This window comes from Panicum hallii, chromosome 1 (genome assembly GCF_002211085.1).
Source record: "Panicum hallii strain FIL2 chromosome 1, PHallii_v3.1, whole genome shotgun sequence".
NCBI classification, from domain to species: Eukaryota; Viridiplantae; Streptophyta; class Magnoliopsida; order Poales; family Poaceae; genus Panicum; species Panicum hallii.
Genome location: NC_038042.1, coordinates 46,007,921 through 46,018,889, shown reverse-complemented (window position 1 = coordinate 46,018,889; position 10,969 = coordinate 46,007,921). Strand labels below are relative to the sequence as shown.

The 10,969-nt window shown below is 47.6% G+C and overlaps 2 protein-coding genes across 2 annotated transcripts; one reads left to right on the top strand and one right to left on the bottom strand.

Annotated features, from left to right (window-relative positions):
* Positions 1 to 1,331: 1,331 nt before the first annotated feature.
* LOC112872592 (probable F-box protein At2g36090) lies at positions 1,332 to 2,754 on the top strand. The gene has a single exon (XM_025935649.1). The coding sequence runs from the start codon at positions 1,455 to 1,457 to the stop codon at positions 2,406 to 2,408; it is 954 nt and encodes a 317-aa protein (XP_025791434.1). The 5' UTR covers positions 1,332 to 1,454; the 3' UTR covers positions 2,409 to 2,754.
* A 1,775-nt stretch (positions 2,755 to 4,529) lies between these two features.
* LOC112878546 (mitochondrial fission protein ELM1) lies at positions 4,530 to 9,766 on the bottom strand. Its single transcript, XM_025942833.1, has 10 exons — positions 9,431 to 9,766; positions 8,999 to 9,231; positions 8,265 to 8,361; positions 7,991 to 8,140; positions 7,783 to 7,909; positions 6,550 to 6,662; positions 6,381 to 6,444; positions 6,190 to 6,283; positions 5,989 to 6,097; positions 4,530 to 4,971 (listed from the first exon to the last, which is right to left on the bottom strand). The coding sequence occupies exons 1-10, from the start codon at positions 9,620 to 9,622 to the stop codon at positions 4,873 to 4,875; spliced, it is 1,278 nt and encodes a 425-aa protein (XP_025798618.1). The 5' UTR covers positions 9,623 to 9,766; the 3' UTR covers positions 4,530 to 4,872.
* Positions 9,767 to 10,969: the final 1,203 nt, after the last annotated feature.

The window sequence follows — 10,969 nt, the reverse complement described above, 5'->3', positions numbered from 1 at the left end:
TCCTGACGATGTTCCTTAGAGTTGTAGTCTAGTTTCAACTCCGTCCATTATTTGGTTATTAAAAAAAGATCGGCGTCGGCATCTCTAATTTGGAATTTCGAACCCGGGCGTGGCGTGATGTATAGATGGGACAGCACGCACGCACCTGACGAGGCTGCCGGCATCTCCATTAGTACCGTGCGTGCCTCCTTGCAAGTACTGTACACGCGTACCGTGATCATCAGTGCACTGGAGTCGTGTTGGATGTTCTTGGACAGGACGAATAAGTGCTCGGGGCAGAGAAAAGACGCGGCTCCATTTGTTGCGTGGTGATCTTCCGACGCTTGCTGGTGTTGGACGCATGCGTGAATGCTCCTATGATCACTGCAGCTGACACGACGTTTGATCGTGAGGAAAAATGCATAATTGAGCACAAGATGACAAACCCTGGCCGCTTTGCTCTTTAAAGAAAAATGCTCCTATGATCACTGCAGCTGGCCATTGGTGGTTGCCGGCAAAGGCCTCAGGGACCATACACCCCAGGCGAGCGGCGGCCGAGTTAGCTCGACGAGGTAAGATGAGCACGTCGCCGTCAGCTGTCCCGGCCCGGCCACCCCCCCGCGCGTCAGCAGAAACCAAACCCACCGGATAGGAGACCTGAGTTGGATTAATGGATCGGTTCCGCTGTCGAGCTGATGAAGCGACACGGCCCTGCAGGGCTAAGCTTGCAGGAGCTAGCTGTTGCTACCATACTAGGATATCTGGCTGAATCCGACCAATAATGCAGCTGTACTTCGTGTATAAAATACCGGTGAAAATACAGCGAGGGCACAGCCGCGTGCATGATCTTTGTGCTCTGGGGAGCAATGATGTTATCCGACGGGGGATAGATATTTTCCTTCTTGATTATAGGCAGGCAGCTGGGTAAAGGGCGTGATCTCGGAGTAATTCGCAGGGCAGGCATAGTTTTGCTGATTAATCCTGTTCTGGAACAAAACCGCTGTTACGGTGCTGCTCGTTTCGTCCCGGGGCGCAAGTGCGAGGCCGAGAGCAGGCAGAAAACATGGGGGCGGCATGGCCCGGCGCCTCGTACCACACGCCGGCCGCGCGGGCGCAGGACTCGCTCGACCACAACCCTGCCGTTTCTTCTCAACGCGCGCGCGCTGCCTGCCTTCCCCGCACGGCCGGCCGGCACGTCGTCGGGCTGTCACGCCGTCGCCTTCGCACGGCCCCCCGATAGGAACGGCACGGCACGGTAGCGCGCGATAGGCGATAGCCACGCGACCCCCGCGGGCGCCTATAAAAAGAGGGAGGAAGCTGTCGCCCCGCTGCCACATCGCCATCGTCCCGTCCCCCGCTTGTCACTAGCTCGGAGCGTTGCCTGACCTGCGCCTTGGAGCCACTCGAGCACTCGACCCCGTCGCCGAGCCTGCTTTGTGCTTGCGTCGACCGTAGAAGCTAGCACAGGCCCGGGAATGGCGATGACGACCGCCACCACCTTGGAGGACCTCCCCGCCGACGTGCTGGCCTGCGCGCTGCGCCGCCTCGACGGCCGCTCCCTGGCCGCCGCCAGCTGCGCCACCGCGGGACTCCGGGCGCTGGCAGCCGACCCGGAGACGTGGCGCGCGCTCTGCCTCGCGCGCTGGCCCTCGCTGCTGCAAGCCCGCCCCGGCCTCCTCCTCGGCGCGGCCGTCCCGCCGCGGCGCCTCTTCGCCGACGCCTTCCCGTTCCCCTGCCTACCAGCGGACGATAACGCCGCCCCCGCCGCCGCGCCTGATCTCCAGCAGCAGCTCCCCGCCGAGCTCGTCTCGGCCGTGGACGTGTACCACGGCGGCGCGCCGCTGCTCTCCCGCGTCGTCGAGACCCCCGCGTCGTCGTCCTGGTTCCTCACGTCGCCGTTCCGCGTCGACGCCGTGGAGTGCGGGAGCCCCGCGCCCGCCGGTCCCAGCCTCGGCCGCGGCGTATCCCCCGCGGAGCTCGAGCTGAGCTGGGTCGTGGTCGACCCCCGCGCCGGCCGCGCGGTCAACGTGTCCAGCCGCCGGCCCGTGGCCGTCGACAGGCACTGGTACACGGGCGAGGCGCTGGTGCGCTACGCGGTGGTGCTCGGCGGCTGCAAGTTCGAGGCCACCGTCACCTGCTCCGAGGAGGCGTGGAGCATCAGGGAGATCAGCCTGGCGGCCGAGGACGCCGACGGCGCGGCCGTCAGCGGCGAGGGCACCCTGCGGCTCCTCGCGGCGGCGATGGCGGGGCCCAGGAAGGGAGGGGAGGAGCAGGAGGAGGCAGCCAAGCGGAGGTACGAGGAGTTCTTGAGGAGCAAGAGGGGCAGGAAGGAGTCCAAGGCCAGGAAGGAGGTGCTCGTCGACCTCTGCTGCTCCGCCGTCAGCGCCGTCGCCCTTCTCAGCTTCATCGCCGCCGTCGTGCTCCGGTAGAGCCACAGCTCTGGCCGATCCATCTCAGCGATCATCATCGACGAGTCCTTAGCATGTACATACTGCATACATCTGGGAGAGTATAGCGCAAGAGTTCCTTTTTTCCCCCATTTGGCTATAATTTAGGAACTAAAGTAAGTCATACATGATTCATGTATGGGAAATTTTCATGGGAGAGAGAGAGAGAGAGAGAGAGAGAGAGAGAGAGAGAAATATACATGACTCTCACGGTTACATATTTCTTCAGTCACGTGGGAACTAAATTGATTCCTGTGAGATTTCTGTAAAATTCATATGAAATCTCTATGTTCCAAAGAGGGTGCCTCAAAATCTGAAAATTTTGAAACCTGAAAGTCTTCTCGGAGCCACACGCGCACTTCACAGATTTGTCTGTTGATCAGGCGTGGGCGTGGCAGGAAAAAAGATCGGACAGTCAAATCCTGCATCACACGTTCGCTGCCCTGATGAGTCAACGAGTAAGTGCTATCCTCCGGCGTTCGAGATAGCCTGTTCAAAAGCGAACATCAAATTGGTCAGTAGTAGCCTGCACAGTTTTTTACTGGTACTACAAGCGTCAACCGTTATCGTGATCTTATTTTCAAAACACAACACGGATCGATGCAGAGACGTTTTGCATACACACGCACACTCACTTATTTGAAATCATGAATCTAGTCGACTAAACTACGTAGTGGTTGTGTTTTCTATTGGCGAAAGGATACATTGAGGAGAGCAGAAATCAAAGGATTTTTTAAGGAGTTCATTATTATTGTATCAGGTACTGCAATAGTTATGGTCAAAAGATTGAGACAGTCCCATAATTTTTCTTTCTCCCTTTATGATACTGATGTTTTCCTCTTCATCCCAAATTAGAAACTCACTAAAAGTTCTCTTACGCTGATATATTTCCTCCTCGATCCCTGGTGCTACGGTGTTCGTGAGCTTTTGCTCACTAGCTGGTGACCTTCTCTGGCCCTTCGTGTTCGCCTCCATGTTTGTAAACGATACGTGCTAACCGTGACGCATACTCAGTGCAGTGCCGTACCCAACTTCGTATAAGGTGGTATCCGCCAATCTAAAGTCAGATCGAGAGCACTCGAAGCCAAACCTTTAGGGGACATGTAAGAACAAGAATGACATGAGAAAGGAGATGGGGCGGCAGGGTGCTAGTTAGATTAGGGCTATCACTGATGTCAGAATGATACAAGCTTGGGCGGCACCAGCTAGCCGTCCATGCTCTCCCACCGTTTCGCTCACGATCATATCGTGACAGGGACATAAGCACCTACTCTGAAGTCAAACTGCATCTGTGTCAATGTGACGTGCACGCTGATGCTTGCTATTTTTCAACTGCTCCCGTTCTTTTAACCCCTCTCGGAGGTATGCTTTCTATTTAAGCGTCCTTTTAAGCTGTTTTTCAACTGCTCCCGCTTGTCGCTAGCTAGCTTGCAGTGCTGCGCGACCTGTGACCTGAAAGGGAATTCGGCATCACTGTGCCGTTTCGCCCTCCTGGTGCAGTCAACGTGCAGGTACTACACTCCGCCGCGCGAGACTCGTTCAAAGGGAACGTGTGCAGATCAGTCAGTATGTCTCGATGTCTGTATGTATATCTTCCACAGTTCAAAGCATTGCGAAAACAACCCCTAGGTCCTCCTCACCACTGACCGATGCAGAAACTCTCAAATCTGATCATCACTCTGAAGTCTCCCTCAGCCTCGGCCTCGCATGGACGTTCGTTTCAGAATTAAGCTGGACAAAAGGCCGGGGTGCATTTAATTCGGCACAAGTTCAGAATTCTTCTTGTCAAAGTAGAGGTGTTGGGCCACATGGGCAACCTGTTCATCAATGAAGTGCAAACCAGCGGATCATGTGTGCACTAGTGCTATTAGCGACAAGTTGCGAGCTCCGACTGTGCATCTCCAGATAAGAATGCAGACAAGCAGGCCTGAAGATGGGTGTGCAGCGGTTCCAGCATGCAATAGAAGCCCATGACATTCAAGTCTCACCCACCAGGCAATAGTGAAATCCAGTCAACTATAGCATCACTTTCATAACAGAAACTGATGAGTTCTGCATGTTTCATGATACAAAAAATCAACCAAACATGGAAAAGTCATAAGCATACAACAAGCTGCAGCAGCTTCAAATTTTCACATTCCCAACTCTATTTACTCCAATTCTTTCCAGCAGCGTCAAATTTACATGAGGCAACACGTTGCCAATTGCCAAAGCAAAAACATCTCCCGGAAGCTGTGCACTCACCCAAAAATTGGGGTATACCACCAAAAGAGAAGGTCAGCTTTTGTACAGGCCATTCCCTGGCTATATTATTCTTCCTCCAAACGACATAAACCGAATCCATGAGATGTTAACCAAACTGTATAATTTACCGTATATCCACTATCCAGAGAGTGAAGAGAAGTTGACAGAATAACACAGTGCTACTTGTGAATTGTGACCACTATCATCCCACTGTCCACCCTCGTTCTGCAATCACTTCACGAACGCGAGTAGCTACTTCAATGGCATCATTTAGGGGAGCGTAGCTCCAGCTATTTGATATCTACAAGGAAAAAGATAGCTGAGCAAGTACATCCATCTGAGCTTTGAGACTAAAATAATAAATTACATCCTAAAAAAAGCTCGACCCCTGGGGGAATGACCTCCCCCGAGGTTTGACACGAAAGATAGAAGTTTTCTCTTCCGCAGGGTCGAGAAAAGACCAAGAACCCCAGCTATCCAGGACGTGCCACTAACGGCGAGGGCGCGCCTGCGGACACGTATCACGCTGCAACCGTTAGTGGACCACGCATTTCCTGTTAAATAGCACAGCGAGTGGCCCTTTTTTTTTACTCCGGTGCGACACCAGCAGAACCGGGGGTTCGAACGCTGGTGGGTAGCCTCCCAACCGGAGGACCGACCATCGAGCTAACAGCTAGTTCGCAATAAATTATATCCTAGTTATCATAGGTAGTCAGGTTGGCATTTCAATATAACAGATTAACTTTTGTTGATTTTGATCCTCCTACCAGCATAGGTATATCCACTAAGATCTTCTATATGGTGGTACAAGCTACAGGATGCAAAACAAACAGGTACTGATGTGCTGTAGAATTTGTAATTCCCATCCAGCACAATTTATGAACTAGGGAGAGTTCTAGACAGCTCTGATGTATTTTGATGAAATCGTAACAGGACCTATAACCAATGGTAAGAGTAATTATATGCCATTCTTTTTTTCTCGAATATGCAGGAGAACTGCAAATCATTGCATTAAGAAGAGGAAAAGGCTAAAATAGCCGAATACACACGCCACTACGCACCCAAAACACACACCCTGCCATAGTTGTGCAGATAAACTCTTTGTGCTTGAGGTATGTGCACAAGTGCAAACAAAAATGTTCCATAAGCCAAGATGTGCAGAAATTAAGGGAGAATATTTTGGTATTCTGTATTTAGTAAATGATCAGCATTAAAACTTCGTTTAAAAGAAATGGTAATAATCAAACAGGATCCGCTCACATTATCGAGTAGGCACACATGACAGATTATCATTTTGTAAAAATATTGACAAACTTACATCTTCCAATCCAGTGAACGGGCGCACAACCCCTCGCTCCCGCAGAGTCTTGTGAAAAGCTGAAAACTTCCATTTACAATGCTCGGTCCCAATAACATAAACAGGTTTCCTGTAGTAATTGTGATTTGAAGCTTGTCACACTCATGAAACTTCACGAAAGGGTTGCAACTTACAGGTTTTTCAAATGTATAAACAGCTTACCCTGTGCTGCATGCCTCACTTAACATACTTATCGAGTCTGCTGTTATAACAAAAGCATCAGCCCATGCAAGATGTCCCATGTGAGGGTTAGGTTCTGCAAAGAGAGAGAGAGAGAGAGAGAGTCACAGATTTAACAATCTGAGAAAAAGTATTAAGCACTGAACAACTTAGTGCTAGTCTTCTGGGTCTACCTTCACCATCCCAAATATAGACCTTCGGATGTCCAGCAAATTCTTTAAATACAATATCAGTGACCTGCCAGCAGACAGTTAAAGTGTCAAGCTTACCCACTTATACTATAGTAAAACTGCCAGATACGAGATATCCATCTCAAAAAAAAAAAACTGCCAAATATCCTACCTTCCAAGGTGTTCTCCGAGAGAATGAAATTCTGACACTCCCACAGCTATCTAGCACATTATACAGAGAACTTATGAGCTGTTTGGCAAGGTCTACACCGTATTTGCAATTCCCTGTACATTGAAAGACAAAACACATTAAAAAGATCATCATGCATCTGAGTATGAAAAGCAATCGACAAATCATGAAACTGCATTAAAAAAACTAGATGAGGAAGATGAAATGATTGAAGGCCAATAGGTATGCAAGTTGGAAAAGAGAAAACTCCTCCAAGGTAGTTGACATTGAACTCCTCCAACATAGACACATGTACAGAAAATGGCAATGCATTATTTTCTATTCTAGCTACCAGATTCGCTACAGGGCAAACTATGCCTGGAATGATTGGCCTGAGTTGACTTGGATATGGGTTTGCTATGGAATCTGGGAGGAAAATTGGTGCGCCAAGACCCTGAAACATTCTTGATAACTAAGGGTTTACGCAACCAATGAAATAACAATATTAAGAGACGTTTCTTTCAGGCGGTGAAAGCCCTATTCTTATTTCTGCCATCAATTCCATTTGGTGGTGACTAGACTGGACTGCCTCAAATTGGGGTAACTTGGTATGCCCTTTTATCACTGGTAAAGAACTATTTGTATGGATGGGCAATGGGCTTATTGAATGAATTGGATATAGAGCACACATTTGGTATCTCAAATTGGTTTCTGTGAAATCAAGTCCAGTAACATGAATGTATGGAATATCTGAATCAATGAACTAAACGTCACATTGATCTTGCAATGTTTTCTGAAATGAAGTCCAGTAACATGAATGTATGGAATATATCTGAATCAATGAACTAAACGTCACATTAATCTTGCAACCCAAAAGGATAATCTTTCATATTTAAACCTTTTATTTGTTGCCAGTCTAATAATTCTTTAGCATAATACTACACTAGGAGTCAAGAAATTACTATCCTAATGCTGGTTATTAGAGATCAAATTTTATTAGGATCATCAGACTACAGAACAAGACTATCATACGTGATTCCAGAACGAAAAAAAGGCCTCTGATCGGTAAAGGAAACAACAAAATCACTCATTATATGCAAATAGGCGTTAGGCAAGCCACAACCAACAGCATCCCTTTTTGAGTGCAACAAATGGCACCATGTCTAGATTTACTCTGCAGCTAAGTCAAAACAGGACTAGCATATGTAAAAACATTTGCAGGAGACAGAGTGTTACTTGTGGGTCCACCGATGTTGACAACAAGCAATGGCTTAGGCAAAGGGGCAAGTTCATCATGCCAAGCTATAGCAGCAAGCCGTAGCGCAGCAGAATCAGCTTGGTGTAGTGCACCAACAGTAAGCACCTGAACATTCAAAGTTCAGAATCAGCATGCCACCAATGTGCAAGCTATTTTAAACCTCTGAGACATGAGAAAGCAGCATACCACATTGCTCCCGGGTGGTTCCTGCGGAGTAATCCATCTCCGGAACAGGCGTGGAACTTCTTGTTGTCCACTAGCAGTTAAAGCATAGTAATCATGGCGAGGAGTCACCACCAAATCAAACCTATCAAGGCGAGACCTGGGGTGCTGGATCTGTTATCAAAGCAGCACAATACAATAGCTTGATCAAAATTTTCAAGACAAAGTAGATGTATTTTATGGATCTACTGTATTAACGGATAACAGTGAAAGTCAGCGGATTAGGTTTGAATACTACCTGAATGACAAACACATTATCTGAAGCTACTTTCTTTATCAAGCTTGAATATGATATGGTGTCCCAGCCACACGCGACAATTAATGTTGGACCTTCCCTGGAATAAGAATTAATTTTCATGATGCCATTGTTCAAATCTTATCATAATGTTTGGAAGCCAGTAGGACTGCCTAATTCTGAGAAGATTACAAAACCTGACAATCCAACCCACAAGCAAGGAATATGTTTAGGCAAGAACTCATATTTTCTACGGGGATCACACTGCCAGGGACATGCGGTACAGCCACAGAAAATATGAACATTGAGTTAACAATTAGTTTGTTTATGACAACAAAATTGATCAACCAAATGAATGTCATTCAAATGATCATAAACAAGATTTCCTCATATGACAAGTCCTTTACATGAAGCAAAATGCGCATACTTATTTATGTACAAAAGGTGTGTGCATTACATATAGGTACCAAAGATCACAATACATCAGCAGCTCCAAATACAATAAATAAGTCGATACACTAAAAAGGGCATTGTAATGCATCAAATAAGGTAATTCATAAGAGTAGAGTTGGTTGCAACTTCTAATTAGCAATCATACCAATTCCAATAGGGCAAAACTGGCCAATTATTTCAGTGACCCTTAACACGAGCAACTGTTTAAAGAAGATAGACTGCCTGCAGTACAAGTTCATAGAAGGAAGTAATTGACCAAAGATACAACAGCAATTGGGACTTACTTCTCGTATGTATCGTGAGCCACGGTCACAATCTTCTTGACATCAGCTTCCAGAACTGTGGACAACCCAACTGAACCGGCATTTGGGACACGATATGGCTTCCTCCCCTGAACCACTATCGCGAACCTCGTGTTTCGGAAGAACTTCCTGAGCACTTGGTCTAAAAACTTGTGCAGGGAAATGGGGAGAAAGTGCAGCAACTCGTTGATCCCTCCTCTCGGCCTCGTGACACGCTGCAAGCCAAGCCCCAAGAGCAAAATCAACACCAAAAAAAGGTACTAGATTTTGCAAGGCCCTACGCGGCTACACGAGCAACCGGAATAGAGCATCCACTCCTGCCATCTCGTCGCGACAGCGGAACAGGAAAATGCGTAGAACGGAAATGGTGGGTGCTGGGAGGAGTAAACGAGAGGGTACGGAAGGGGAACTGACGTAGAGGGTGAGGTTGTCCGCGAGGCCGAGGGCGCGGGCGAGGCCGAGGCACTGGTTCTCGGCGCCGGGGGAGCCGTTGCCGATGAGGACGGCGCGGCGGACGACGGTGGCGGCACCGCCGCCGCCGGAGAAGATCTCGGGCGTCTCCATGCCGTCGACGCCCGGCGGCTCGGGCAGCCGGATCGGCCGCATCGGCCTAGGGTTTTGCGGGCCGGTTGGATTCGCGGCGGGAGGGGAGGGAAGAATTCGCTGGGAGGCCGAAGGGTTCGACGCGATGCAGGGGGGGTTGGAGGTTTCTGTGTCTGGAAGCTCTGAACTCCAACCGGTCTCCAGAAGGCGGCGTGCCTGCGTGTGTTTTGTGGCTCTCTCGTGTTCGAGGCCCTCGCACGTGGTGCGGCAGCGTGGCTCCCTTGCTTTCTTGCACTGCAAGATGTAAGTTCCGAACTTCCATCAAGCTGAGTTTATTTTTGAAGATCCGTCCAAAAAAAGTTTTATTTTAGAAGAGGAAAATTACTGATGCTCATCTCTCGAGCTTCTTGTGACATCAAAATCATTCGAGGTTCTGTTTGGATTGCGGGAAAACTAAGAAAATGTACAATTTTCAATTTCTATGGAAAGTTTTGCCATGTTTGCTTCTTGGATAAAAGGAACAGGCATTTCCATTTATCAGGAGAGGGTTTATCTCCTTCACGTTTCATAGGGGAAAAAACATTAGGTGAAAGCTAAAGGAAAGAATTTTTGGCTCCATTGCTCCTCTCAAAACATAGTTTTCACTATTGCTCTCCTATTGCTCCTGATAGAAAGAATAAAGTATTGTTTTTAGTAACAAATGTCCAATGGACAACTCCCTAGTACTAATTTTCCTTTGATCCAAACAATGCACTTCTTACATTCTTATATTTTTAAATCATGTAGTTTTTCGCTTTTCACTACATTCTATTTATTTATTTTTCGTTTCTTATGTTTTCGATTCCAGATCCAAATGTGATCTCACCATCAATGTTATAAGGCCATTCTCAGCGGGATTTCATCTTAGGTGATATATCAGCAAAATTGATGATATGGCAAATAGCTTGTGAGAAAAGAGAGGGGATTTAAGTTTCATCTAGATGAAACCCGTTTCACATGGTTTACAAACACAATAAAACTCTTCCACATATCCATTGAGAGCTAGAATTTGATTTCGTTCGATCTCGCATCCAATTAAATAATTTCGTGGCATGCACGAATTAAATACTATGAACACATATGAAATAATAAAATGAAACCTTGCATTGAAAGGGGTTATCTCATTCATCAAATCATGATACTCTAGATAATACGGTACCATTTCAAATAGTGAAATGAAATTTATCATTGAGTATGGTCTAAGCCATCTGCCATCTTATCATTAGATTGAACTTTACTATGCTCTTCAGATATCGTAATAATGTTGTGGTTTCTTTCTATTGTCCGTTGGCACCATCATTAGTGGGTATGGCCATGTTGATACTTGAATGTTGACTAATGGCACGAGTAGTTTGACCATATAGTATGTGG